At 35.5% G+C, this 27989-nt stretch overlaps 3 protein-coding genes across 4 annotated transcripts in view; all 3 read left to right on the forward strand.

Moving 5' to 3' along the window:
- Positions 1-27511, forward strand: part of LOC134745353 (uncharacterized) — a 187840-nt gene extending 160329 nt beyond the window's left edge. Inside the window, exons 4-11 of the mRNA XM_063679376.1 lie at positions 12794-14636; positions 15147-17270; positions 17934-18211; positions 18463-18669; positions 18922-19211; positions 22207-22318; positions 24233-24496; positions 25518-27511. Of these exons, the coding sequence (XP_063535446.1) occupies positions 12794-14636; positions 15147-17270; positions 17934-18211; positions 18463-18669; positions 18922-19211; positions 22207-22318; positions 24233-24496; positions 25518-25649 (5250 nt within the window). The 3' untranslated portion in view covers positions 25650-27511. The remainder of the gene's footprint in view (positions 1-12793; positions 14637-15146; positions 17271-17933; positions 18212-18462; positions 18670-18921; positions 19212-22206; positions 22319-24232; positions 24497-25517) is intronic.
- Positions 1-27989, forward strand: part of LOC134745383 (adenosine 3'-phospho 5'-phosphosulfate transporter 2) — a 423869-nt gene that overhangs the window by 339638 nt on the left and 56242 nt on the right. Inside the window, exon 7 of one of the 2 annotated variants that reach the window (XR_010128161.1) lies at positions 19943-20034. The exons of the other annotated variant lie outside the window; for it this stretch is intronic. The gene's annotated coding sequence lies outside the window, so the exon portion shown is untranslated. Of the gene's footprint in view, positions 1-19942; positions 20035-27989 lie in introns of those variants that run through there. 2 annotated transcript variants of the gene reach the window in all.
- Positions 1-27989, forward strand: part of LOC134745355 (tonsoku-like protein) — a 431809-nt gene that overhangs the window by 233471 nt on the left and 170349 nt on the right. The window lies entirely within an intron of this gene.

The following is a 27989-nucleotide window of genomic DNA, read 5'->3' on the forward strand; positions in this document are numbered from 1 at the left end:
GAAATTGGGCCCCAACAAAACGCTTTCGTCGCCAGAGGAATATTATCGGAGTGCACTAAAACATTTATCACTTGAATTCGCGGCACGTGGCAAAAAGCCCCGGTTTGCGAGACAACTCGATGCGGGGAGAGGGTTCCATTATAAATAAGACTATTCTCGTAGTGATTTCGACACAGTAGTTTTTACAAAGTCAGTTTTACTGTCTTTGTGTGAGATATAAGTAAGGGACTGTTCTTTAACTTCCATATGTTTAAAAACTTGCCTTGCCTTTGCAGCAGAAAAGTTGTACTGAGGATCAGAACTCTTAGCATGACTAGCGTTGACGCATGCGACCATTTATCAAACGCGACTTCAAGCTGCGAGTAGCGCGCGACAACTATAAGTTTAGGTTTAAGGTTCAGCCAGCAGAATTTATAAAATCGTAGCGCTTTTTTAAATCACATTACGGTTGGCAAAAATTTAATAAAGTAGCAATTTGAGGCCTTTCTCTAGTAACTTCATCGATTCGAAACTTGATTTCTTGACTTTCGCTCGATAAAAAAAAATCACGAACGACCTATGTTATCAATAATAATTAAAGGGCAATTTAAAAATTTGTAACGATTTTTGCATAAAAGGTAACAATATGAAAATTGCTTCTAAAAATGCGTAATTAAATTTTTGATCGAACTCATCGATTACTTTTTTTATTGTTAAAATTTACAAAAATAAATAAATTAAAAACCATGATACCTGCGGTCCCGGGCACGCATAGCCATCTCGCTCACGCTTACGCTCAGTGAGAGTGAGAGAAGAACCTAAACCCACGGGGCCTTAAATACCAAATAATAAATATTTGGTATTTAAGGCCCCGTGGGGACCGGACATTGAAATCGTACTGATGCAATTCAAGAATTCTTGTTCGTTTAAATCGTACCCATGCTGGCAAGCTGTAGTAGGATTTAAACGACAAGGTAAATAATCAATATGAAAGAGAAGCATACATCTTTGAATTTTTTTTAAACCCACGCAACAAAACCGATCTAAATCACAAGTTATCTTGTTATAAACCCCCATCAAGAGTTAGATCAAGTCCGACGAAATATATATTTATCAGATCAAATTATTGAGGTTAATAACCAGTGTCATTGTTTGGTGCACTTATTTAATGGGAAATCTAGACGTGGTCTGAAATAAAACAATATCCCTTAGCTTTATTGTGTTTTGCCTAACGTGAAGTGCGAACCCCGAAAATGCGATTTCATCATGCGAGTGCCCACTTTTTGTTAGACAAAACCACCGGCGGAATGGTACGAAAAATATCAGCGTTCCGGCCAGTCAACCAAAGTTTTACAGTTCAAACGGAAGTATGAAATAAACGAACGCAAATACAGAGCGAAAACGGACCAAAAACAATTAGGTACGCCGGAATATTGGGAGATAAATCTAAACGTTGGCCTTTTGAGACCGAAACTCGATTGTTTTTGCTTTTTGGAAGCTTGCACTGAGATAACAATAACAGATTTCGGTTGTAGTCTGGCAGATAGTAAGAATTTTCTAATTGAATATTTCCGATGCACACTCGACTTCATTCTGTTAAAGTCATTTGATACTAACAATTTGTTGGAGATATATTTCTGGTTCTAAATATATATAACAATATTCGGTAGGGTATCAATTTGTAAGAAATGTAAGAGTAGAGAGAGAAATACGCGAGTTTACTTTGTGGCTTTGTGACTGACCAAACCTGAAGTAATTTTTGATGGTGTGGTGTAGTCTATCAGACTGTGTACGCTGGTCGGTATGTTTGGCGTGCATACGGTAACAGCGGATGTATGGCCTGGCGAAATTCTGATTCTGCACGAACAAAGGGAAAATAGTATTCGAAGAACGCCTTCCGGTCACAGGCAACCGTTATAGGCTTACTTTCAGGATTTTTGCAGTAGGTACCCTAATAGACAAGTAAGTAGGTCAATTCAGTTTGTTCATCTTTAGAAATTGATTTGGCAAGATTAAGACAAACAGTAATTGAAATGAAATTAATATCTCATTTTAGCCATTTTTTTTTATTTATTTAAACGACACGGGTGTTTCATAGCGATTGTTGCAAAATTTAATTGTGATCCTTAATAAAAACTCTGAGGGTCACATAGAGCCGGCAGTGCGGCTATTTTCCGGGGAATACTTGGCAGGTTTTGTCTGTAGGTTTCATTAGGCAATAGAGCCGTAAACATAAGTATAATTTTGTTATCTGAAAATTTTAAACAGAGAATCAAATCGTACTTATCTAGACACGCGACAGCGTGTCCAGCCAAGTTCAAAGAAAAAGGAACTGGCGACGCAGCAACCGTGTGTAATATTACACGAACCATTTCGAACTACTTTTGACCCCTTCACAACTTGAAACCTGTTTAACCTACACACATGATATTTGGCACATTTATTCAAGCCCCTTAGTTTGTCTAAAATACAAAAGCCAAGTTAAATCCTTTATAATTTCAGGATTTTCTACACAGCACAGAACTCAATTCCATGTGTCCATGTAGATCTCAATTCTGATGTCGGCGAGTCAGAGTCAATAACGACACATATTCTTAATATTGAACTTGGCTCTCATTTCACATTTATGTTTTTGTTGGGATATTCACATTACCAAAAGCAACGTTCTACCTGTCAACTACATGAGTACAAACGGGAAGCACCACAAACCACCGCCTAGGGGAATTAATTTCGGGGAACATTGAGTGCACTCGCGATATGGCGCGGTTGATTTGCGGGTTCCATTAAAATATTTCGCTCGCTAATCTCGAGTGGCGCGGCCTCACGGATTCAATGCGGCGAGACGGAATCGCGCTAACGCTGCTCATGTCTCCTACCTTTATCTCTGGTATTGTCTTACGGAGTGTAGTTGATTACATACCATTTGCTAAAACCGTCTCTCTTCTAAAGTGGGGGTAAATAGAAACGGCAAATAATTAAACAAATATGGCAGATTTTTTTAGCATTTGACGTACCTATAGCCTAAAAGTTTTACAATGGTTGTTTTCATTTAAATATTATTAATTAACATATATTTTAACTAGTAATTATTATAAATATTTAAGTATAGACTGTTGATAAAATCAGGGTTGTCCACGAAAATTGCAACATTACGATTTAGAAGAAATGAAGGTAAATTGGTTTGATTACATTATTTGCAATTTTAATTGAACTCCGCTTTAGGTATTTTGTAAATCGTGCAGTGCAGATGGTCCATTTTTAAGATCCATTGAAATTTTTAGAAATTCGAAATGCTTTTTTACAACTTTTACAAGTCGATTAGCGGGTAAAGATGTTTGTTCTATAAATTTTGCAGTGTACTAAAAATCCAATAAGTAACATCAATTGAACCTCCTCTTTATTATCAGAAGTGACCTAGACATAGATTTGCTTGTTTCCTAAAATGCATTATACAAAACGCTACGTCATCTTGCAAATAGACGAGAGATTGATCCGAGGAAGAGTTTTCGTTAGCTTGCCTAAACTTTATTGACATTTTTCATCAAGCGAAATCGGAGCCAGAGCACTCCCATTAATTGTAAAAAAAATCAAATCTGTGACACAAACCGGTGAAAACAAGGAAGCGTAAAAAATATGTCGGAGGCGCGAACTCGATATGAAACGCTCTCAGTATTCACTAGCTCCCATATGTCATAAATCCTTGCACGATATACGCTTTTATCACATTCTGGTTTTACATATTGCGGTGTAGGGTTACCGTATGGTGCGGGAAAGTGGGTAGGTGCTTTGTTCAATTTATGTAGAAAGGCGTCATCGTTGTGGTGACATACTTGTGCATGTTGGTTAGAAGGGTTTCAGGTGTTTCGTGCTTATGTGTGTATCATGTAGTATATGATATCAGAATGACTGCTTTAAAGTTTATTTGAAGATTAGTTTTAATTTTTAAGAAAAAATGATGCACTACTGTGGTTTTCTAGTTAATTTAAGGACTGTACACGATAAAATCCGGGCATGCATGATATGGTAATTTTTTAAAATGAATGTGCATTATCAAGCAGCACTTTTTTATTTAATTTGTGATGATAAAACTCACAGAAGCCCATTCATTGTAATATGGTTCTATTTTTAGTAGATAGCACTATAATTACAGATTATTAAAATAAAAGAACCGCTTAAATATGTGCATCCGGTAAAAAGATATACCAGATCATGCATGCCCAGATTTTGTCGTGTACATTCTTTATCCTCTCTTTTCTGTTTTTGATCATATTATTATTGAAAATTATGCGGCTTATGTGAATTTGGCAAATGAAAAGTGATGGTTGCGCAAAATTAATTAATACTAGCAAATTTTATTTGTCCTGTAAGTCCTGTTCTGTCAAAGTGTCCGCCTCTTTGTAATAAATTTGTAAGTGCGAGAGCGATACATTTCACGATAGACGATAAAAGTGCAACCATCGTATCTGTTCAGGGTTAAATAGTTGCCTGAATTATAAAACCACTTTACTTTCTTATCGGGCCTAAGGGAAGTCTTCTTTGGATATAATAAATATACAATTTAATAACGTATAAAACCGCTTCAATAAATTTTAATCTCGATTAAAATACCGTTCTAGTTCGTCGGACTCACACTCCAAGGGTTCTGCACCATCGCACAATTTTTATTTTATACATATTTTTACTCAATGTTTTCAACTCGGTTTTTTATGTTTTGTATTACTTTATAGTAGCAATACAAACACTGTGAAATATTCTGTCGACCTATATTGTTTTCTTTTAGGCACAGTCTGATAGACAGACGTTTAAACGGACGCACAAACAGCGGAAGTTTAGTACTTAATGGGCTCACCTTTTGGTTGGAATTCTAAAAGATGTACAAAATGGTTCAATGATTAACGTCGATCATGTCATGTCATTGGGCCAGAGTCCGGTAAAAAGAAAGATATATTTTCCGGAACTCAATTTTTTCCTATCTACTTATCTAGATTAAATAGGTTTATATAATGTATTTCAGAAACTAACAAAGACAAAACTATATGTGAGTAACATTTTGCAAGTGATCATCAATCTACTTATAATTCCAACTAGGCCACTTATCCCTCACATACCAACCTTTCGTGGACGTATCGTATAACCTTTTGAGCAAGTTGCCTACTAACTATCCACAGAGTTTCCAAAGAAAAACACCGATATATTTCCCCTACTCGATGAATAGGGAAGTTTCCCGATGCTTGTTATATTGAGGACAGGCAAAGCTGTTTTATACAGCGAGATCACTTTTTATGTCCCACTGAAATTGTTTTTAATAGAAGAATCAGTCTTACTGTTGACTAGCATGCAGGTTAATTCGAACGTACACTGACATCAGAATGATGTCATTTAGTTGTCATGCGTGTCGCTCGCGCCAATACTGACAAGTACGAGCGAAATGCACGATAACTGAATGACATCATTTAGATGTCAGTGTGCGTTCTAATTGGCCGGTGGTCGAGAGTAGAAGAATAAATAGGTCAAATACATTTTTGTATAATTTCTTGAAACGAGTTTCCTCACCATCTTTTTTCTGTACGAAAGGTGCCTTTCTTGTGTAAGTAAACATAATGCCCGTGTTGGCATTAGCAAATTCCGATTTGAGAAATAATGAACGAAATGAATGTTTTTTTGAACGTTATAGAGGGAATGCTTGGAACACAATTTTTGACTTCGTAGCTGTTTGGACTAGTTAGGTGAACATCAAAAGTCCCCGTCCTTAACCCTGGTGCTGGGGGGGGAGAGGGGGGTTTGAAGGTTCGGTTTTTCGATTATATCTCGGAAACTATGCGTCTGAGCGACATGGCATACAAACTGAAAAGTTGTTTAATTTGTTACAAGTTTTATTCAGTCAAGTTTTTCGGTATCTTGTATAGTTTTTGAGATATCCCCCTCTCCCCCCAGCACCAGGGTTACGGCCGAGGACTTGATATGTTCACCTCCTAGCTAGTCCAAACAAAGTTACGGAGTCAAAAATTGTGTTCCAAGAATTTATACTTTCTTATTCCTTGGCCTATATAGATATAGTGGAATACTTATTACTCTTATTAGTAATTATTAAAATAGGATATATCTTGGGATATACTGCAATAAGCTGTGACGACATGCCCACGGGGTTATTCGAGAGTTATCTTATGTGTTTTAATATTTTAAAGCGACGTCTCACAGGAGTATGTGTTTTAATAGTTTGTGTAGTTAGTAAAAAGTTTTTGAATAAAGTAGTAGTTAGTAGTCAAGTATGTTTTAAGTATTGGAGGAAAGCTCGTGTGATCCAACTTCTTTAATCAAATCACGGTATATTTTCGAATATAATAACCGGATCCAATAACCGTATTAGAGACCTTAATCAATTACAATAACATATACGTATTCAAGAGTCCACGGCAAGCTCGGTTCTCCATACAAACGTAGTTACGCTCTTATTTTAAAACGAGTAGCTAGTTTGCTCTGAAACTCTGTACGTACAATAGGATAAGGTATATCTATGTCTGTAATTAGTTTATATAGCTTCAGATACCATGGTTAAAGAAATACAGCGCATGTAGGTTTTTCATACAAAACTTGTTTTTGTTCTATTTCTTTTTTTTATACTAGAGTTATATATACAAATTACAGACTTAGATATACCTTATGTCATTGTCCAGTCGAAGGCAAAAATATCGATCCAGACAAATGGCTCAATAATATGTGAACACGACTTTATTACGAGTACACATATTTTTGAAACTTTGGGAATGTATATATATTTATGCCCTTGACTGTATGTGCAAAGTTTCATTACAATCCAATATGTAGTTTTAAAATGAGAAAGAAACTCCGTTTGTGTTGGCTCCGGTTGTGAAACTTTGTTTTAATCTTTAAATTCCAACGTGACCATAAAAAAACACATATTCCCAGTTGCATACTACTTTGGAGATCACATCACTAAACATAGTGAACATTACACCTAACCTCGTGACCCGCACTGTTACAACTTCCCAAACAATCTAGCCATGCACGAAATTGCTTAATTTAGTTTTCAAACAGTGAATTCTCTTATTTGGCTAATTGCAAATCTCGATTCCCTTTAGTGTCTGATTTAAATTAAGTTAGATTTCCGACTCGCTAAATTTGCGTCGAATTAACGTTCCGTAACTTTGGCTTGCGTATGAGCAAAATGGTTTCGGAAAACTAATTTATGTTTATTAAAAGCTATATATTTAGAGGGTAATTAAATTAACATTGTGTGTTGAAGTAGCAACATGTTACCTCGTTAACGGAGTTAAATATACTAGGTACATGATTTAAATATTTAATACCGCACTAATTTGAATGATACTTGAAAAACTATTATAATAATGCAATTTGTTGGTAAATACTTTTGGTACCAGTACTTGGTTCCGTTGAATATTTCACTAAGTAAATATATGAAGAAAATATTAATTGTGGTGATAATATATATAACAAAAACACAATATATACTGAAAACACACGAACGTCCTTTAGAAAGAGACGATTGGAATTAAAATCTCAAAATGGTTACTGGAGCAAAAGTAAGAGTACGGTTAGGAACCGATCCATTACATCGTGTTGTTTTTTTTAAACAGGTTAATAACTTTTATCTACTTATATATTAAATCTGCATGGTATCTGTATCAAGCGATGTGCACTTTAAAGGTTAATAATTTTTATCTACTTATATATTAAATCTGCATGGTATCTGTATCAAGCGATGTGCACTTTAAAGGTTAATAATTTTTATCTACTTATATATTAAATCTGCAGGGTATCTGTATCAAGCGATGTGCAGTTTAAAGGTTAATAATTTTTATCTACTTATATTTTAAATCTGCATGGTATCTGTATCAAGCGATGTGCACTTTAATGGGGTGTTTGACCGCCGAAAAGTTGTACCATTGTTTCTTTCTAATCTGGTAAAGAGGTAAAATATCACTGTTTCTATTATATAACATGCAACGACAAATAAATCATACAAACTCTACGCTCTCGTTCAAATCAGTCCACTGTAACTCAACACGGTCACACAGAGTCCCTCAAGCATCGGAGGTCGTATATCGAATGGTGCTCGATACTCGACCTACGGATTGAATTACAAACCGCTGGAATAACGAGAGCGAGTTATTTTTGTGTCAATAACTGTGTCACGATGTAATATTTTAATGATGCGTTTGCGGTAGAAAATGATGCATTGAACTTTACTCGGATTTATTTCATCGTCTTTGAGGCTGGTTTATGTGGTAATTTAATTTAAGAGCTATTGTATTTGCTAGATTGCTTATGTGTCCTTAATTTTTTAGTTTTATTGCTCGGAAATTTTTATGTAACTCGTGTAGTCGAATTCTCACTAGACCAAGAACAAGATCAATATACCTATTGTCCTAATTTTGAGTTGGAATTGTTAGAATTAGAAACCTTTAAAATTTTATTGTAACTAAAAATATCAAAACTTAATTCTGATAAGTTAGGCTCAACTGATACAAGGATGAATGTAAAATAGATTAGTCTCTATCGGTATTACTTTACAAGGTCAATAACATGCCTACGCGTACTCAAAATATATTTTCTATACAAATTGATCTGTTTTCATTGTTCTTGCATGTAATTTAAAGAGATTTTTTAACTCGGCTAACGTAAAAGCGTTTTTATTATCATCATACTGATCTCATATAGTGAATCAAACCGTGAACGCGTTATCAATAGAGCTACACCGTAATTAAACGTATAGTTTCCTCACAAACGTTCATTCTCTCTCGTGACTGTCGCTTGCCCAAGCGCAGGCTTGCTACGCTTTATATCAAAATAGTGGCGCTAAAATGTTGCTGCAACAATTTGATTTAGTGCATTTTCAAATCTGTTTCTAGTACTAAGACGTACTTATACTTATGACAATGTTTTTATGTACTGTTACGCAATAATATAAATAGAATAGGTACCAGAAAAAAAAAATACTTAGGTAGTTAAAGCCAAGGGATCTGTCTTCAGATGTGTGCGTGGATGGTGCGTGGATGTTGTGAGCGTTGCGTGTCCGACTATTGACAATAATTAACATTTATGTGTAGTGGGTGGTTTGAAAATGTGACGTCTACCCCATACTTTTTCATACACTCTTCGTCGGGTAGTCACATAAATTAATCTCTGTTTTGACATTTTGCTGGGACGTCAGTTAGCCGCGACCACGACCAGTGAAACCTGTGTCGAAACGTCGGTAAATAAAGGTAACAAAAAAAATACCCGATTGTAAATGTGTTTTATTATGTGTTTAAACCGCGAAAGCTTTAAATGTTATAGTAAACTATTTTTTTATTACCGCTATAACAACAAATAATAAAATCTAAATAATATTAAAAATACCTAACCTTAAACCTTTTTTGCCCCCACACGAAAATTATACAGAATATTTTCATTATATTGTAATTATTTTACGTATTCTTTACTTTTGTTTCTGCAAAAAATCTCCATACCTAACGGAAAAATATACCGCATATTAAGAAATCGTAAAAAATCAGTCGAGTCTTTCCAACGAATTTGTCAATGACTCACGTCTAAAGTTTTCCTTTTGATTGTAAAATATCCGCTAAATAAAGCTACATTTTAGACGCTTCTCATTCTTGCGCCAGGCTGGCACGATTTCGTTCACCATTCAAAGCAAAATTAAATGCACTGCATTTAAAGAGTTTTTGTGTTACCACGCAATACGATTAGTGGTAAGTGGTACATTGAAATCCGTTCTTCTAGCGCAGCTGCTCGACTCCGGATTTTGTTAAAAAGTTTTCTTAAATAATTGAAAACGCTTATCTGTCATGGCTATGCATATTTTCAGACAATCTGGATGCGACGCGGCTATTTATTTCAAGCGGCATGATATTCAAGCTTATAATTATTTCCTATCTCTTCTGAGGCGGTTGATGGGATTGTTGCGTTAGTTAAGCACTAATCCTTTTTAAAATATCCTTTATTTTTACATTGACACAAATAACAAAACAATAAATATATTCGAGTATTGTATGTCTGTCTTAACTGCTTTTCCGCGTTTATTACTTACACGAAACATCTGTTGTTCAAAATTATCCCGTAATATTTCATTACATTTACCAATCACCAGATTCAACCAGAAGCAAAATTAATCTAAGCTCAGCACATGTCACCTTACGTCACGGCACCTGACATCGTATTCAGAGCAGGTTATCCTCGTAACCTATTGTTCCAGTAAATTGAATACCATACTATACCTTGAACGTTTCTATTAAATAAAGACCTAACGTTATGAACAGGATATTTCAACCAACCAGTTATAACCCTTGTTTCAAAGTCTAAAGGTCTATAGTTGAACTTTGCTGTTTCATGGGGTCATGCCTACGTTTCCGCTTACGGTTCTCTATCAATTGTCTATGCTAGTGTAATCTGAGTATGGCGTTAAGTATACAATATATTGCGCTCTGTTTTCTATAGGTACCTACACATAAGTCCTTTTCTCCGGTAGTAATAAAATTTGAATACATAACGACGAGGTTCTTACCCTTGTTATATGATAGAGTTGTTGATACATTGATAATTGTTTGTCGTATGTCTGTTTGTGGGATATAGCCTTAGTTAAACCTATGTACAATTGTACATTCGGATACGAACTGCAGCTGTATTACTGTTAACACATTACTGCGGCGGCGTTAATACCGCCGTTGTATCTGTCAACTCCCTTGATAAAATGAGTGAGCAGTAATGCGGTGGCGAACGTAACTAATTTTATCAAGAAAATTTACAGATACAGCGGCGACATCAACGCCGCCGCAGTTATGTCGCAATTGTAATGCAGCTGCAATTGACATCTGTTTGTTACCTTTACCCGGGATGAATGTGAAGTCAAAATTAATGTTAATGCGCAAGCAAGCTAATTAAATTTCTGAGGTTATAATTTCATTAGTCACTTGTACTTGAAGGGTCAGAAACAACAATGAAAACGGGAAAAAGCATACAGTTCGCTCTTTTGTCTGTTAGCCAGCGGCAATATTTCGATGGAAAAATACATTGTCTACAGCCAGCCAATCCGATCTTTCGATTGAGCGGCCGCCGGATTCAAAAGCGTGTAATCAAACTGCCGTACGTATTGTCGTCCAGTAGGAACCCGGACAAAAGCCCCTGGCCGCCCCTACCGGCCTGAATTAAAGACAAACTATCTACGTACCGGATACATGACATTCACTACCTCTGGTTTACAGATCACGAATATTTGGCTAATTGGCTAATAAGTTTTTTGGAGGGAAGGTAAACAACTAATTATTTTTAAGTAAAAGTTTCCTGGTTTACTATTAGTACGAGTACAATCAATTGTTACAGATCTTTGAAAAACTTTTTTTACTATGATTTTATTGTTGCCAACTATTTTGAACAATGAATAGAATCAGGCGTTACTTTGCTATTTTAGGTAGGTTTTTGGCATTTTAGGTAAGTATTTTAGGTAAGGTAGGTTTTGGTATTTTAGGTAAATGTTTCATTTCCCTTACGAGTGTAAACTTATTGTTTCCTACTTTCTTAAACTGTTTTTCCAGGTTTTTTTTTAATATTACAGAAAAATTATATGTAAGCCCTTTTAAGTACCGTCAGTAAACCTAAATAAAATGAAACTATCATGAACGTAAACTATAATATTATTACTATTGTATTGTATTGTATGTACAGCACCGGTCCGGCCAATAATATAAGTATCACCTTTGAGTGTTTTTGTATGAGCTTGTATAGAGCAAACAATATAGGTTCGTTTGTAGATTGCATATTTTACTAGTCATTTTATACAAATATATGATGAATATTGCAATGAAATACTGTGAATTACAATAGGATACTCAGCATGTTACTAAAAAACTTTTAGAAAAAAAAATTAAGTTGACAATACATTAAAAAAAAAACGTTATAAAAAAACCAGTACATGAGACCAATTTTTCTCATCGCCCGTACAAAGGAATACTACTAAACTACCTAAAGGGGCCCACTGACTATCAGTCCGCCGGACGATATCGGCCTGTCAGTTAGAACAATAATTTGACAGTTCCGAACAAGTGCAAAAATGCAAGTGCAAAATGGCGGTCAGTGGACCCCTTAAAGCAGTGAGGTGGAAGTCACTCACTTCACAAATATAAATAAAAGTTATACCGTAAAAACATGGAGGTGATATATTATTGGCCGGTACTGTATAGAATAGGATTATAAAAACGTGTATAAGATTTAAACTAGATTAATCCTACTGTTGATGTGTCAGATACCCATAAACCAAGATCTGAGAGCTTATATAGTTACTCGTACAATACACACCCAGTTGCTCCCAAATATAACCAAATCCACACAAAGCCCCGTCATATAAGACACACACAGAGACTACCGTTTTTTCTTAAGCTGAAACATATAATAAGTATCCATCATTTTTTTTATTTATTGAGACAGGCAAATAATGGGCTAATATATTGTTCATGTTTATTCTTCAGTGTTAAAAATGTATCTCAGCTCAAACAAGTAAGTATATTTCGCTCTAAACAACAACAGCGAGAAAAATATAGAATTCGATGTAGTACTTTCCAGTTAGTCAAACGAATGAATGAAATAATTATTCTGTAGCCAAGGGCTACAAAATTGTATTAATAGTAAAAGTTGAAAATGAATGATCAGCTTAATTTGACTTACCTGTCTAGACTGTTGTACTCCAAGTAATAAGGACAATTTGAGTAAGAATTTGATAAGCTCTGTTTTATTATTATTCTCAAGAATGGTGTTTAACGTAGTATTTTATCTTTTTCAGATATATGATACACCGGAGAGCGCGAAGACGAAGAAATGGTCATCAAAATTGAAACTGAATACTTCAGGGAGTGTAAAATCATCCGAAAAATCACCGGAAAGCCCATATATGTATGGAACCATAAGCAGACCCAGTGGGTCGTCTTTATCCAAGTCCATGAAGTACGCTGAAACATGGTTGTATGGCTCTGTGAGGACTCAAACCCCACCGATGAGACCCAGCGTGTTCTCAGCATATTCGGAAGTACCTGGCCCTGTTCTAATAAGTACTCCTCAGAAACCAACACCTCACAATTACGCTGTAATACTATGTTCCTGTCCTGAGTACCTTAATGGTACAAAGAAAACCAGCTCTACCAAAGTCAGTATATGTAAGAAATGCAAGGGATCTCGATTACCTTTAACAATAGCCGAAAGCCCGCGGATGTTAGTGGGAGGCACAGTCAGGGGACATCAAGTGAACAGAGATGCTGGTTTACTTAGAGCTGGGACGGTCAGGGTTCAGGGATCCAAGGCGAGACCTTCTATACTTAAATCAAATGGAGATAACGATCCTTACGATTTGATGAGACGAAGTCGGTTAGCACCTCCACATGAAGCTCGTATTGGAAGTCAATTCTCAACGACTCGTTCACGGGCTAAAAGTATCAGCCCATGTAGAGGAAAAAATAAGAAACCGAGTCCAGAATCGCAACGTAAAATTAGAAGTAAATCTGTGAGTAGAGTCAATGAAGTCTGGGTTGACGAAGATAATAATGCAAACGATTCTAAGAAGTCTATTTTATCATGTGACATCAACCCATATGATCTGGTTAAGTCAAGTGGTCATTCAAAATCATTAGTCGAAATAGAATTTGATGATGATTATGCTGATATGTTTCAAGATGCTCTTAAAGTAGGTAATCCTAGACCACTGAGTAAATCCAAGTCAGATACTAATGTTAAAGCTATAGGTGGCCAACGAATTCGTATATCAGACGAATCCAAGACTTACGCTATACAAGATATAACTTCTTACGACTCCTTAAACTGTGATCTCAAAAATTTTGAAATGAAAACGCAGGAAATACCTTCCTTATTACCAAATATTAAAACTGAGAGCAATAAATCGTTGCCTGTGAACAAACACACTAATAAAAAGACTATTAACTTATCTCTCGCAAATCGTACAAAACAGAAAAGTATTTCTCCAAAAAGACCGCCGAGAAGAGTACGAAATGCAAGAACCGACGATGATAGTGAAAGTGACAACCAACGTCTACCAGAACGTAATTATGTTAGAAAAGCGACCTCAGATAACTCACGAAATTTAAAATATAAAACAAATAGCTCTGAAAATATAAAGTCTATACTAAAAAAACCAAGAAATTACGATTTATATATGGCCAATCCAAAACCAGAAACATCCGACGAATCGTCTGAAAAGAAACGAAGCAATGCTTCACAGTTCTATCTTCCTAAGCCAAAGGAGAAAGGCTTTACTACGACACAAAATATGTTACAACGAAAACGTGTCCAATTTTTGGTAGAAAATGAAGAAACAAAAGTTATTTACACTGCAGAATTCAATCTTCAAGAAAATACAGTTAGAGGAATACCAGGAGATATACCAGTAGACGTGGAAGACGACATCGTAGCAGAAGGTGATATTGTCAGCCACAGTTTGACAGAGGTTGACGTTGAACTAGCTAAATTAATCACACAGAGTACAGGAAATGCTCCAACCCTTTATGAAGACGTACAAGTGAATAACAATTTTGGAGCTATTGCGGAAGACACCAGCCCCGTTGAAACCAATGTCTTTTCAAATAATGCGACGAACTCAACAGAAGAAAATGTAGCAGGTTTGTATATTTTATTGAGATATAATAATCGTAGTTTATAGTTGCATGTGAAAAAAAGATACATTTTACTTGCGATTATTACTTTTATTATCTACTTTATTATTCATACTCATACTCATTTATTGATAATATTATTACATATGGCTGAATTCAGTATTCAGTTACAACTCTGGGAACAAATCAAATTATTTTTATCAAACCAAAAAAAGGCATACCATCAGATCCACAGCGCAGGCTTCGTCACAGCAGCGCAGGTTTCGGCTTTTATTATTGTTAGTAGTGATATTATAGATAAAATATTGTTAGTATAGATAAAATATTGTTAGTATAAATAAAATACTGGCGTTTTTAATAAATGCTTCTACAAGCCTCAATTACCTATTAATCGTTTGTCTTATTCTGTGATTTTCACTTTTGTATTTGTAACCAAATGATGAAACATAAATTAACTAATCGAGGCTTGAAAAGTTTAATGAATAAGGGGTTAACTGTGTTTTGTTGTTTTCGCAGATAACGAATTACCAAAAGTACCTGTTCTGCGTCGCTCAGAATCAGAAAGACTAACTTCGATTATGTCAGTTGCACCTCCTAAATTTCTGGACAGTATGGCGTTGCGTCCCAAACCTAAACATGGACATACAAGTCAAGTCTTTTTGGGATCTCTTAATGAATACGAACATAACAAAGATAATAATTTACGAAATGAATCACCGCAAATAAATAATTCTCAACTGGTTGAAAAAATTGTATCTCAAAATAATGAAGAATCAGGAAACCTAAGTGATAATAGTGACATAACACAGAAAATTCTACATAATTTGCGACGAGGTATATCAGAATCTCCTGAGCCGCCTCCTAGGCTCAAAGTAAAGGACCGTAAATTAAAGAAAAATAATTATGTAAAAACTCGATTCATTAGAAATAATTCTACAAGTTCTACAAGCGACGAATGGTCTGACGCAAATGATAATGAACAAAGAACTGTTTTACGAGTAAAACAATTTGATTCAGATGAGGGTGAAGAACCCAGTACTTCAATGGAAATAACAGAAAGTGAGCCTAGAAAAACATCTATTCAGATAAGCGGCAATGAATGCTATTCAACAATGAATGTCAGTAACGATACGCCTATTTATCTTTCTTCAGTCGTGGTTAATGACGATTCAGGAAACACGTGTGATACTTATCAGACTGGAACCTCAGTTACGATTAGTGTTGGAACTCCTCAAAAAGAAATAAAAAAATCTAAGAGTCAGATCTATATAGGAACGTCATTGTCTACCCGTAGAGAAAAGAAAGAGGAGTCAAATACATACGAAGAGTATTACAATCAATCAATTAATTCTAATAATACATCTAATTCATTCAATGACCTCAGTACATCTGATATGTCCACAATACTAAATGATCCTGTACAAGCTGTCAAATTAAACCTTGTTCCACACGTTTGTGGCAAAAATAATAATTTATTGGATAACAGTGTTGAATCTTTTGATCAATCTCCGGATGAGAAACAGTCACAAAATGGAAATTTCGTTAGTAAACTCTTTGACGATCCATTCTTTGGCCATTTAGCAGAAGGTCTCGACTCAGGTTTAGTAAAAAAATTAATAGAAAATTCGCTTATTAAACTTCAAGAGACTAAACACCACGATGGACCAGAAACACAAGAAATCACTATTGGGGAATTGATTGAAAGCTCTTTAACGAATCTCAAAGAAGAAATTAATAAAAGAGAAGAGACAAAAATGAATAATAATGTCAACGAACAGAATAGCGCCAGAGATGACGAGTCGGACAAGAAAGCAGTCGACACGTCAGCTTGTCTAGAAAACGACGACAACGGCTGCTCTGCTCCCTATGAAAGTATGGAGTATGAAAGCGGTGCTATGGGAGTATTTTCAGACCTTGAACCTATGTCAGACTGTTATAATGCGTCCGCGAGCGAACTTTCTACTGAAGATGACACCACTTCAACAAGATCTAAATTTTATCAAATGTTAGTTGATGCTGCGCTATGCGATATCGAGATAGCAAGCAACACTGATGATGATCATCACTATGAATCAATCCGTCTTAACAGTGATCCTATTTATGAAGAAATTGGTGATATGCCACCCCCATTACCAGTTAATCCTCCTCCAACATCATTGTCAATATTAGACGAAGAGAAACGATGTGGTTCGCGGTCGATTTTTGAAGGAGCATCAAAATATGATATTTTATCCTATTTGGTTGATGCTAAAGAAAGAGGTATCGATGACGAAGATACGTATATTACCAGTTTCGGCAATGAAAACGATTCACTGAATCAATCCAAAGACAAACTAATAAATTCAGAAATAAATGCCCGTCTAAGCAGTAATACAAGCCATCTATCAAACGCATCTGATTCGAGTGAAGACAATTCATTAATTATTAACCATGACAGTATAGAAAAAACTCTTGTTTGTAAGAAAACATCCGCTGAAATCGAAAGAAACGATTCTGGTGTTGGTTCAGAAACAAGTAAGTCATCTAGAAGTCGACTACAGGGGAAAATATCACCGTGCAATACATTGACGGATAAAGACACTCCAATACATCTCTGTGAAGATTGTGATACAACGGTTGAGACGCAAGTTACAGAACAAGGTTTGTATGGCCCAAAATAGTTATTTGTGCAACAAGAGAGGAAAGTTGGTTTTTCTTGCGAGTGTTTATTTTGAGTCCCGAGAAAGCGAAAGATTCTATAATTGAATCACGAGCGAAGCGAGTGATTCTAAGGTAGAATCTTGAGCGTAGCGAGGGACTTAAAAACACGAGATGTAAAATAACTTTGCTCTCGTGTTGCACACATAATTTTTCACCTCAGAAGTAAGAACATATTAAAGGTTAAAATGTATTTCGAATTACACAGAATAAACAGAACAAAAAAGTATTATAATATGTACGATACGATAAGACACGATACGATACGATACGATACGAGACCGGACCGGACCGGTCTCGTGTCGTATCGTATCGTACATATACCGGACCGGACCGGACCGGACCGTGCCGTACCGTACCATACCATAAAAAATGTAATAAAAGTATGAAGTTCATGGCCTTCACTAAATTAAAAAGCTACATTGTTTCACTCCCTGGAGTGAGGAAAGTCGCACTTTCCTCACTCCAGGGAGTGACGAAAGTAGGCTTGTTCAAGCTGCTGAGGTGAAAAATAATAGATGTACCAAAACTATTGTGGTGTGATGGTACTTTGGTGAAGTTTGGCAGTGACAAAGTAAATCATAAAATTAATAACGTTCTTTTCAGGTTCTTTATATGCTCCACTACTATGCCGAAAATGCGCGAAGAAACGGTCAGAGAGAAAAGAAATCATAACGGAAATTGTAGAGACTGAGGAAAAGTATGGGCGGGATTTGCAAATTATTCTTGAGGAGTTTTACAAACCCATGTTGGTCGCGGGCTTACTTAATCAAGAACAATTAAGTGCAATTTTCCTTAATGTTGAAGAACTTATTGAAAATAATCAAGTGTTGTCTGAAAAATTAAGAGACGCCCTCGAAATTGCGGTTGACCAAGGAGATGAGGTACGTTTTTTATAAATTCTGTTTTATTGAGTTTAGTTCTTTATTCGTCCATTTAAACCGAAATACATTTTAAAATAACAAAGCACGATTAAAATCGCGTATCACTTACACAACTAGAGCGATATGTTTCGAATGCATCGGGCATTTATCTTCAATGCATGATTTTAATTGTTGTATTATTATTAAAATTTGGAGTACTCTGACATACCACAATAATTTAAATCTGTAATGAATTGCATTTTGTGTTTCAGGACTTATTGACAGTCAACGTGGGGAAGATACTTCTTGAGTGTTCTGGCATGCTGACAGCATTCCAGTCATACTGTGTGAAACAAGCGGGCGCTGCGCTTCTATTAGCGGGCCTTGAAAAAGATAAAGAACTTCTTCGGATATTTTTGCGAGTCTCACAAATGGAAAACACTGTTTTGAGGAGGATGAACTTGAACTCTTTCTTAATGGTATTATTTCATTATCATAGTTGCACAGCTCTCTCCATGTAATCTGGACAAGATCTTGCTTTCTACCTTGAATAAAATTACTGTTTTGAGTTGTTTTTCCCTGTTTTGATTGTCTTTGATGTTTTTTTCTTTTCTGTTATTAGTGGAAACATCATGCCGTGTAGGCAAAGTGTTTAATAAATTTATTATGTGCAATTTTCTATCGTTATCTTTTCTTTTTTTATTTATTAAAACTCTGGTGTCATCTTTCAGGTACCTGTACAACGTGTAACAAAATATCCGCTCCTGCTATCGCGGCTTCATCGTTCAACGGCCGCTTGCGCTGCTGAAAGGGATGACGTGCGCAGCGCCCAGCGTTGTGTCGAATCCAGACTGGAGGAGATGAACGCAGCAGCGGCAGCGGCGGCAGCTGCAGCTAGAGATGTCCCCTTGTGGAGAAGACTTGCCGCGGCCAGAAGAACCGCACACGATCTCCACGTCGCCGATATCAGGCTAAGAAAAATGGCCGTTGACGTGCTTGACTGGAATCACGATGATGCAAGGTACCTATTCGAAATTTTCTACATTTCTAGTCGTTATTGGCGTCCAGAAAAGGAGCAACTGTACTTACTCAATGCGAAAATCAGTTTCGAATCATAAATAAAATGCAAGGACTTATTTATGCTTTACAGCAGAAAATCGGTCAGCCCACCACGCACAGCGACCGTAAGCGACATCTGAAAACTCGTTCAATTGTTTAAGTATTCTAGCGCAATAAATTCAAAGCTTAAACTGGTATCCATTAGATTTGTATAGTGTTTTTTATTTCCGAATATGCCTCCAGTCCCCTACACAAAACACAATTTAATTTCGTTAGAAGTCGACAAAATGTCAAAACAAAAGATTTCCAATTTGTAAAACCAAATAGAAGGAACAAAAACTATTGTCTGGCCGAGATTGAAGTCTTTAATCTAATCCCGATTTAATTAAAAAATAAACATTGTCCTTCGGGCCATTCGCGATAATTTCGGCAAATTGTAGTCCTTGCACATTCTCGTGCTATTGGCGGATGGGACAAATGACCCCATTACTGGAACATTGCGGCCCGCAGGTTTATCTACGGGTTAAGTGATAAATGCCATGCGGGAGCAAAGTTTTTAACCCCTCTTCATTTTATGGGTCGTGATTTTTAATGGTGTCTCTGATGCTCTTTATTTAGAACGCATTCATGTTTTTCATTTTAATTCGTGTAATTAAATTGATTAAACTTACTTAAGTTTTATTTACTTAAGAGTCCCCGGCAAACTTGGCCGAATTTCACCTTCCCATACAAACGGAGTTTCGTTCTCATTTTAAAACGTATTGGATTGTAATGAAACTTTACACATACAATGACATGAGGTATATCTAGGTCTGTTATAAGTTTATATAGCTCTAGTATATAAAACAAATGAAATAGAGTAAAAACAAGTTTTGTATGAAAAACTTAAATTCTCTGTTTTTTTAACTGTGATATCTGAAGCTACATAAACTAATTACAGACATAGATATATACCTTATCCTATTGTACGTACAAAGTTTCAGAGCAAACTAGCTACTCGTTTTGAAATGAGAGCGTAACTACGTTTGTATAGAGAACTGAACTTGCTGGGGACTCTTAAATTAATTCTATTCTGTCGGTTTAGTGATCGATGTACCTATAAGAACATTGCACTTGGTTATGAGGCCCAGTAGCAGAACCACTCGTTACTGTACAATTATTTCGGTAAGCACATATTATAAATCTTCTGAAACCTGTGTATGTTGGGAGCACCTGCATTTAGTTTCGCCTCAAAAAGGAAAATTTGCATTTTCGTGGAAACATATCTTCCGCTATTTCTTGTTGCTTGTATCGTAAAGCTGATAGTCGTCGCTTTAGTGGCAGTAACAGAGGCAAGTGCTATTCCCGAGGGCTCTTTATTGCTGGAGAGCTTCAGAAATACAAGTAATTATACGTGTAAAAAGGAAATAACGTTTGAAGCCGTAATTCGGGACAATTCCGATGCTTAAAAAAATATCGCACATAAAAATGTCGTTAAGTGAAGAGAGAATGGCTGGCCTAACTACATCGATCGGTACGATTCTTACTAAAGTATTCTTTTATCACTGAAAGGAATTATATACACTTCATATTTGATAATAGAACAAAGCATAACAACATCTAACATTTCTGATGTGATTGTTTATTACTTTAATGACGATAAGTGATACCACGAGGCCACGAACCATCCTATGTCCTTCCTCGGGCCTTACCAAACTTCATCTAAATTTCAGGTTCAGAAATTTAAAAGTGAAGAGGTACCAGCCAGCTAGACAGACAGAAAGACAGTTACTTTCGCAATTTTAATCTTATATTAGTAGTGATTGAAATAGTTTGCTGTTATGTTTACTGATCGAATAGCTTCAAAGCCGTCGTCTGTTTGCAGAGCGTCTAAAATTGTTTTCATAATATGAGTACTGAGTACATAGAGTAGACAGAACGGCGAGGTAGGTAATTATTATGTCGGGTGCAATATGCGCTGCGCTCCAGGAGCTGTCATGCACGAATTTAATGAAGTTTCATTTAATGGAACTTGTCTACGTAATTTCCTTCCATTCCGAAGTAATTGTATTGTGTCTGAATTGTATTCACAAAGGGTTATTGTATTCTCTTAATTGCAATGTGTTAAATTCGATTGAATGTGTGATAATATCAATGGCAGATGACGCTTCGCAAGCTGGTATTACTTATACAAGGCCAGTAGTACACAAACTGTACAAAATACTTGTTGGTATACTGTAAGGTACAGCACCGAGGTATACTTTGTTCTATGCCCCTACTCGGATTGTATATGCAATAACTTTTTAAACAAAACTGTTATTCGATCAGTGGGTACCCAAAAACACAATTTAAAGAAAAATATACAAAAGGATAATATTTAACCCTTAAATGCATGATTTTTTATTTTTGGTTGGAAAAAATGTTTTTATAACTAAACTTAAGCTTTTTTCTGTTGAATCTGTGAGCTGTCTAATGCTTTGTATACATTTGGCAACAATATGCATTTAAGGGTTAAGATCGAGCTGTAGGCCGAGCACATGATTGGCGCGACAGTATCTCGCCGCGAGATAAACTACCCGTCTTTTACTAACTGTATGAATTAAAGAGGGACGGGTAGTCTATGTCGCGGCGAGATACTCTGGCGCCAATGTGCTAGCCCGGCTGAACGAGACAATAGAGTGATCGGCGAGTAAAATAATATAACCTATTTATACCTATACCTATTTATTGGAGTTCCAGAAAAAACGCACGCATCAATGCTCAAATTATAGCCCCAAAAATTTTCATTGACGTTGAAATAAAACATGATGTAGGATGGTGAGGCGTACAATGAAAACATTACCAATACCTCCGCCCTAATTGTATTAAGCGGCTCTCATCTAATTCCGTTAGCCTATGATTAAAACAATTCGCGTCGTCGTTATTTTTACCACCTACAAATGCCAATCAATAACCGACTTTATGGTGTACGTTTTTAGGTTCGCAATGGAAGGGAAGCTTCTGTTCACCCAGCCGAATGACAACAACTGGCGGAAAGGACGCACAATCAAGCTGACGCCCATCAACGCCCTTTTGGTAACTAACGGAAAGGTGATTTCTTTTTTCTGTCACAATATTTTTATAAGTAGATATATTTTATACTTAGCATTTGATGATGTAGAGCTTAAGGGGATAGTGGACGACCGCTTCTTCACACAGATGATAGTCCCGGTTTTCCTCCCTGGAGCAAAAGAAAAATCTTACAATTTTTAAAAGCTTCCAACTCTTATAATAAATAAAGAAACCAACGCAGCATAGAGCCGTTGTTGATATAAATTTTAGAGGAACGTAGTTGGGTGAGTAAAAGGTACCGTTGACGGGTAGACTTAGACTGATTTATTAAACCATAATCAAGTGTTTTATACATCTCTAATCTACGGCGGTACAGACATTATCTTAATCAAATCAGCGCGTGCTCTAACCTATACTATTTAAGTTATCGACACGCGCCGATAATATTTTGCTGACCGCCATATAAATCAAATTGTGTGAAAATATTTTCTGTACTGTTAATATCTAATGAGGAAAATCGGGAGTATGTTTGTGTGGAAAAGCAGTTATGCGCGGTCGTCCACTTTCCTCTTAAGGAAGTTCTACGAGATATTGTAGGTACATTCGCTTTATTAAAAAATTGACTTGGCAGGGATGGGGCTCGGACGTTTTAACAGTCCCTAAAGAATATTTATAAAAAAATGCAAACTATTCAGTTTTCTTACATACATAATTATGGTACCTAGGTACGAAATATTAAAGTAACTACCGAAGACCTATATTACTCCGTATAAAATGAATACAGTTTAAGAAAAAAACGTGCCTCGGAAATCAAGAAAAATTGATTTTCGGACAGATGGCGCCTACACCTTTGGCCTATTCACGGCTAGATAGCGTTGACGGTTTCGTTTGTTATTTAAGAATTTTAACACATATCAGTGAAAGAACATGGGTCAAAATCATATAAAAATAATAAACACAAATAAAATAAAATAAAATATTTTTAGTTCTAATCGTGTGTCGATAGATGGCAGTAAATTTACTGTGACTGTACAATTTACTATGACAGTAACCCTCTATCCTATATATTCTCTTTGTAACTACTAAGACAGATAGCATTAATTTGTTTCCTGTATAGTATAATTATTTTAATTTAATTAATTTATTTATTTAAGAAACAAACAGTCTTCTATAGTTATACATAACACTGGAAATTTTCTTAAAGCTAGACTTACAGTTTCCTTAATGAAAATATTTTAACATCATGTTTAATAAAGTTTCTACAGAGTAAAACAGAGCTATTTGTGCAAACAAGAACAAAAACAATAACAACAATAATGAGAAAGAAAAAAAAAATGCAAGAGTATCAGGGTGTTAACAATTAAATTGTATATAAACTGAATACTAAAAAGGTTTTGTTATTCTTATTACTTATTAACGTTCAATACTGAGATTTTTTCCCAATAGCGCCAAACTAATGATCTGGGTTATTACACTGCATAGATAGTGTTTTAAATCTATTAAGTTTCTCGCAGAAAATATCGAGATTCAGAAATTTTTCGTTGTACAACCTGCATGCCCTTCTAACAAAACTATTTTTCGCGTAAGCAGTCCGACTACGGGGGATGTAAAAGAGGGGTTTTTTCCTGCAAGCGCGTTCACAACGTCGAGGAACTCTGAAGGATAGTGAATGTAATAAAAACGGAGAATCAATAATATTGTTAATAATTTTATAAAGGGTTAAGATATCGGTACGTTCTCGGCGATAACTAAGGGATGTTATATTGTGTGCTCTCATTGCGGTGACGTAATCTGATTTTTTTTTTCTAATCCTGTATCCTATTGTCTTAGCAAACTTTTTTTGAACTCTCTCTATCCTATCACTATGTATCTTATACTGTTTAAATTATATTATTTATTTCTGTTAAAATGCCACTTTAACCTAAAAACTTGGACCTCTGTATTACGTTTCAGCCAACGATTACGCACAAAACGAACGAGATCCGCGAAACCAGAGAAGCAAGAGATCGCGAAGCGAGAGAAAGAGACGGCGATGCTCTGTTTGCACGGAGTGGTGTGAGAGAGGCTGCTCTTCTTCTAGTGAGAGAGAAGGCGGGAAGATACACGCTGCAGAGAGAACCGCTTTTCTTGGATAGGTGCGTGGTGGCTGCGGATCATGAACCCGAACATTTTTTCGAAGTTCACGAGATTACTACTAAGGATTCGTATATTTTCAAGGTGAGTTTCATTTAACTCAATACCGTCCTTGTAGAGAGGAGCAAACTAATCATTGTTGCGCTATTTATTATTTTTGCAGTTATGCTTTATGTGGGTGAAAACTGTCTTACTTACTATTTATAACGTCGAATATTGGAGATGCCTGACCGCTGTCACATGCAAACAATTAATATAAAATAAAAATATGTACATTACAATAAAGAATTAAAGATATATTATATACTATGATAAAAAAACGGTATTGGCATATATATCTAAAAAAGAGTTGCTTATAGTAGTATCAGATAAATAGAGTAATGATTTATTATTTGCTGAAGTATACCATTATTTACTATTATTATTTACATGTAGTTCCTTTCCTAAATTATAATATAATTTTCTCGCGGTTTAATACAAGCTAGTCTTCACTACATAGTATAAAACAAAGTCGCTTTTCTCTGTCTGTATGTCTTTCCATATGTATGCTTAGATCTTTAAAACTACGCAACGGATTTTGATGCGGTTTTTTTAATAGATAGAAGGTTTTGTGTAAATTATTTGAACTACCCGTGCGAAGCCGGGGGCGGGTCGCTAGTACCTATATATCTTACACATAACTATTAGTTCTTTAGCAAAACTTTGATCATGTTTAAGTATCAACGGCTTTCAAGAGTGATCAGTCACTAATCCATCTCTAAAAATCACATGGTATATATGGATTTTTATCGAATTTAAACTGTTGTGAGACATACTAACATTAAATCATTTTACGGTTTAGACTCACTTGTTTTAGTCACTCGCGCGACATGCTTCGGAGAGCCTAGGTCTCCTTTCTCAAGCACTAATAGTGCGAGCAGCGTTCACGACGACCGTGTATTGCGTACTGCCGCTGCCGCGCGCCGCCGAGTGACTCGCACTATTAGTGCTTGAGAAAGGAGACCTAGGCTCTCCGAAACATGTCGCGCGAGTGACTAAAACAAGTGAGTCTAAACCGTAAAATGATTTAATGTATGGATTTTTACCTTTACTTGTATGTTTACAGGCAGAAGAAAGCTCGCGCACGCGCACTTGGTACCGTCAGCTGCAGTACCACGCCCAAGGCGCCGGCGCATGGCGCAAGCGGCGCAACGCGTTAGCTAACATCATGATCAACCCGATGCTTACTAGAAATTAACTCGAACACTCTTCACTTCACTTGAAATACTTATTATATTTATCCTTTCCAACACTTTCTGCTGAGAAGGTCAAAGAAAGATGTATGTTGTCCTGAGCAGCAAAATAATCTACTATCTAGAAAGTGCCCGGCGAAAAGATTGATGACCTTTAGATACCAATTACTACAACTTACTAATTAGGGTTTCATAGAATCCAGCTAGAATTATACATATTATTATACATTTTCGTAAATCACACACCAATCATTCATGCATATTTACTTTTAATTTAGTTAGCCCAAATGATCTTTTTTACAGTAACTGCTGGAAGACAGTAAGAGAAACAAAGTAATAATTTTGTTTTTAACGAAAACATCGTATTTAAAACATGGTCTATTTACTGTTAACATATATTCCCGTTATGTAAATCAGTCAAATAAAAAGGTACCACATTGTTGCTTGCCATAAGAAAGCTTTGACAGGTTACTCGTATAAAGATACGAGCAAATTTCATCCTTATGGTAAGCGACAATGTGGTACATTTTGCTTGAGAACGTCACATTTAGAGGAACGCAAAAAAAAGGTTTAATTACTGGATTAATTTAAGTAATTTCAAAATTGGTAATTAAACTTTTTTCTGCGTTCCTCTAAATTTGTCCATGAGTGTAGTATAAATAATATATTCGAAGTATTTTAAGTAAATTGGGAGCTTGTTTTAAAATTCGAGGTAAAATCCATTTCCCATATAACTGAAAATTCTTTTAAAATTAAATTCCCGCTTCAAAATAGTTCTAGTTCAAAAATCAATAGATTGCTACATGCATTTACATTGCATTTTGATGCGTGAATGCTCTAACTACGGTATTTTATGTGTGGCATAAAATAATAAAATTGTAAGTGGTTATTTCTAAATACATAGAGTTTTTTTAACATACTTATCACATAGGTACAGAGTCAACCAATTTGATTCATAGGTCACTATAGAACCATGTCATAAAGAATTAATTTGTTTGTCTTCTACGACAGTACTTATAGAATAATGTAAGTATGTATCTAATAGTAAAAGCGACAAGGTTCCATAGTGGCCTAGGAATCAAATTGGTTGACTGTACTTAGCTCATCGGTTTTTGCCATTCGAGAAAATGCATTTCATGGTTGCTTTTGTTTTAAATATACCTACGTTGATACTTAGGGAAAATTATTGTTTGGACCGAAAGGTTATACGAGTATATATTTAAGCTTACACATTCCTATATAATTTCATAATTATTTATGTATCGATTAGTTCACAAAATAATTATTGTTATTTGTAAATAATTCTAATATCATTTGCCAATAGTTTTAATGTTAGCTTTACACCAAAATATAGTTGTTGAAGCCATGTACCCTATATTTAAAAAGTAGTTATAATTGTATAAAAACTAACTAATAATTTCGGGTTGTTTCATAACATTTCAGGCTTACCTTATTTGGTTGAAATGAATCTAAAATACATAAATAATTGAGACCGAGTAATGTTATTGTACATAATAAACTTAATAGCTGTGATATCCTTTTCTGTAATCAAAAATTAAGTTGAATAATGCTTGTTTTTGTGGCTTCTTACATAATTATTCCTAAAACTTTGAATAAAACTACATAATAACTACTTAACTAGTCTTAAGAAACGTGTGTAATACATAGGTACCTATTTAATTTAAGATAAAGTTTATAAAATGGTATATATTTATTGTATGTGTTAAAATTATGAGTTTTCAATATTTTCAGTACCTTATCATATTATATGTTAGAAATTAAACGATCATATCACCTTTGGAATATATTGTATTTAATTACATTAAGTTAGTAGTGCAAACATGAAAATAAATGATGAAAAATATAATATGTTGTTTCCAATTTCTCTCTAAAAATCGGAATACACCAACATTACCAAAGAGACTTTCACGAGACTCGCAAGACATGTTGTTTTACAAAACATTTTAAAATAAATTGGTTCGTAGAAAAGCAACATTTTAATTTTTAAAGATGCCCCGGTACACACAAAGAAAACAATTATGATCCTGAGGAGTTTGTTGCGAGCAAAAATGTAATTCAGCCTGCAGCCTCATTTCCTCCACAACCCTCCATGACAGGGGCAAATAAAGAAATATAACATCCTTAGGCATATGGCGCCCTTGCCTCTTTACACGACACGACAATAGTTATTTGTTGTACAAGGGTGCAAAGTTGTATTTTACCCGCGAGTGTTTCAACACACGAGAAGTAAAATACATTTGCGCCCGTGTATAACACAAAACTTTTCACCTCACTATAGCGAGGAAAATGCAACATCCACAGGCGTTAGATCATCTTCATCACTG

Source organism: Cydia strobilella, chromosome 11 (genome assembly GCF_947568885.1).
Source record: "Cydia strobilella chromosome 11, ilCydStro3.1, whole genome shotgun sequence".
In the NCBI taxonomy this organism is placed as follows: domain Eukaryota; kingdom Metazoa; phylum Arthropoda; class Insecta; order Lepidoptera; family Tortricidae; genus Cydia; species Cydia strobilella.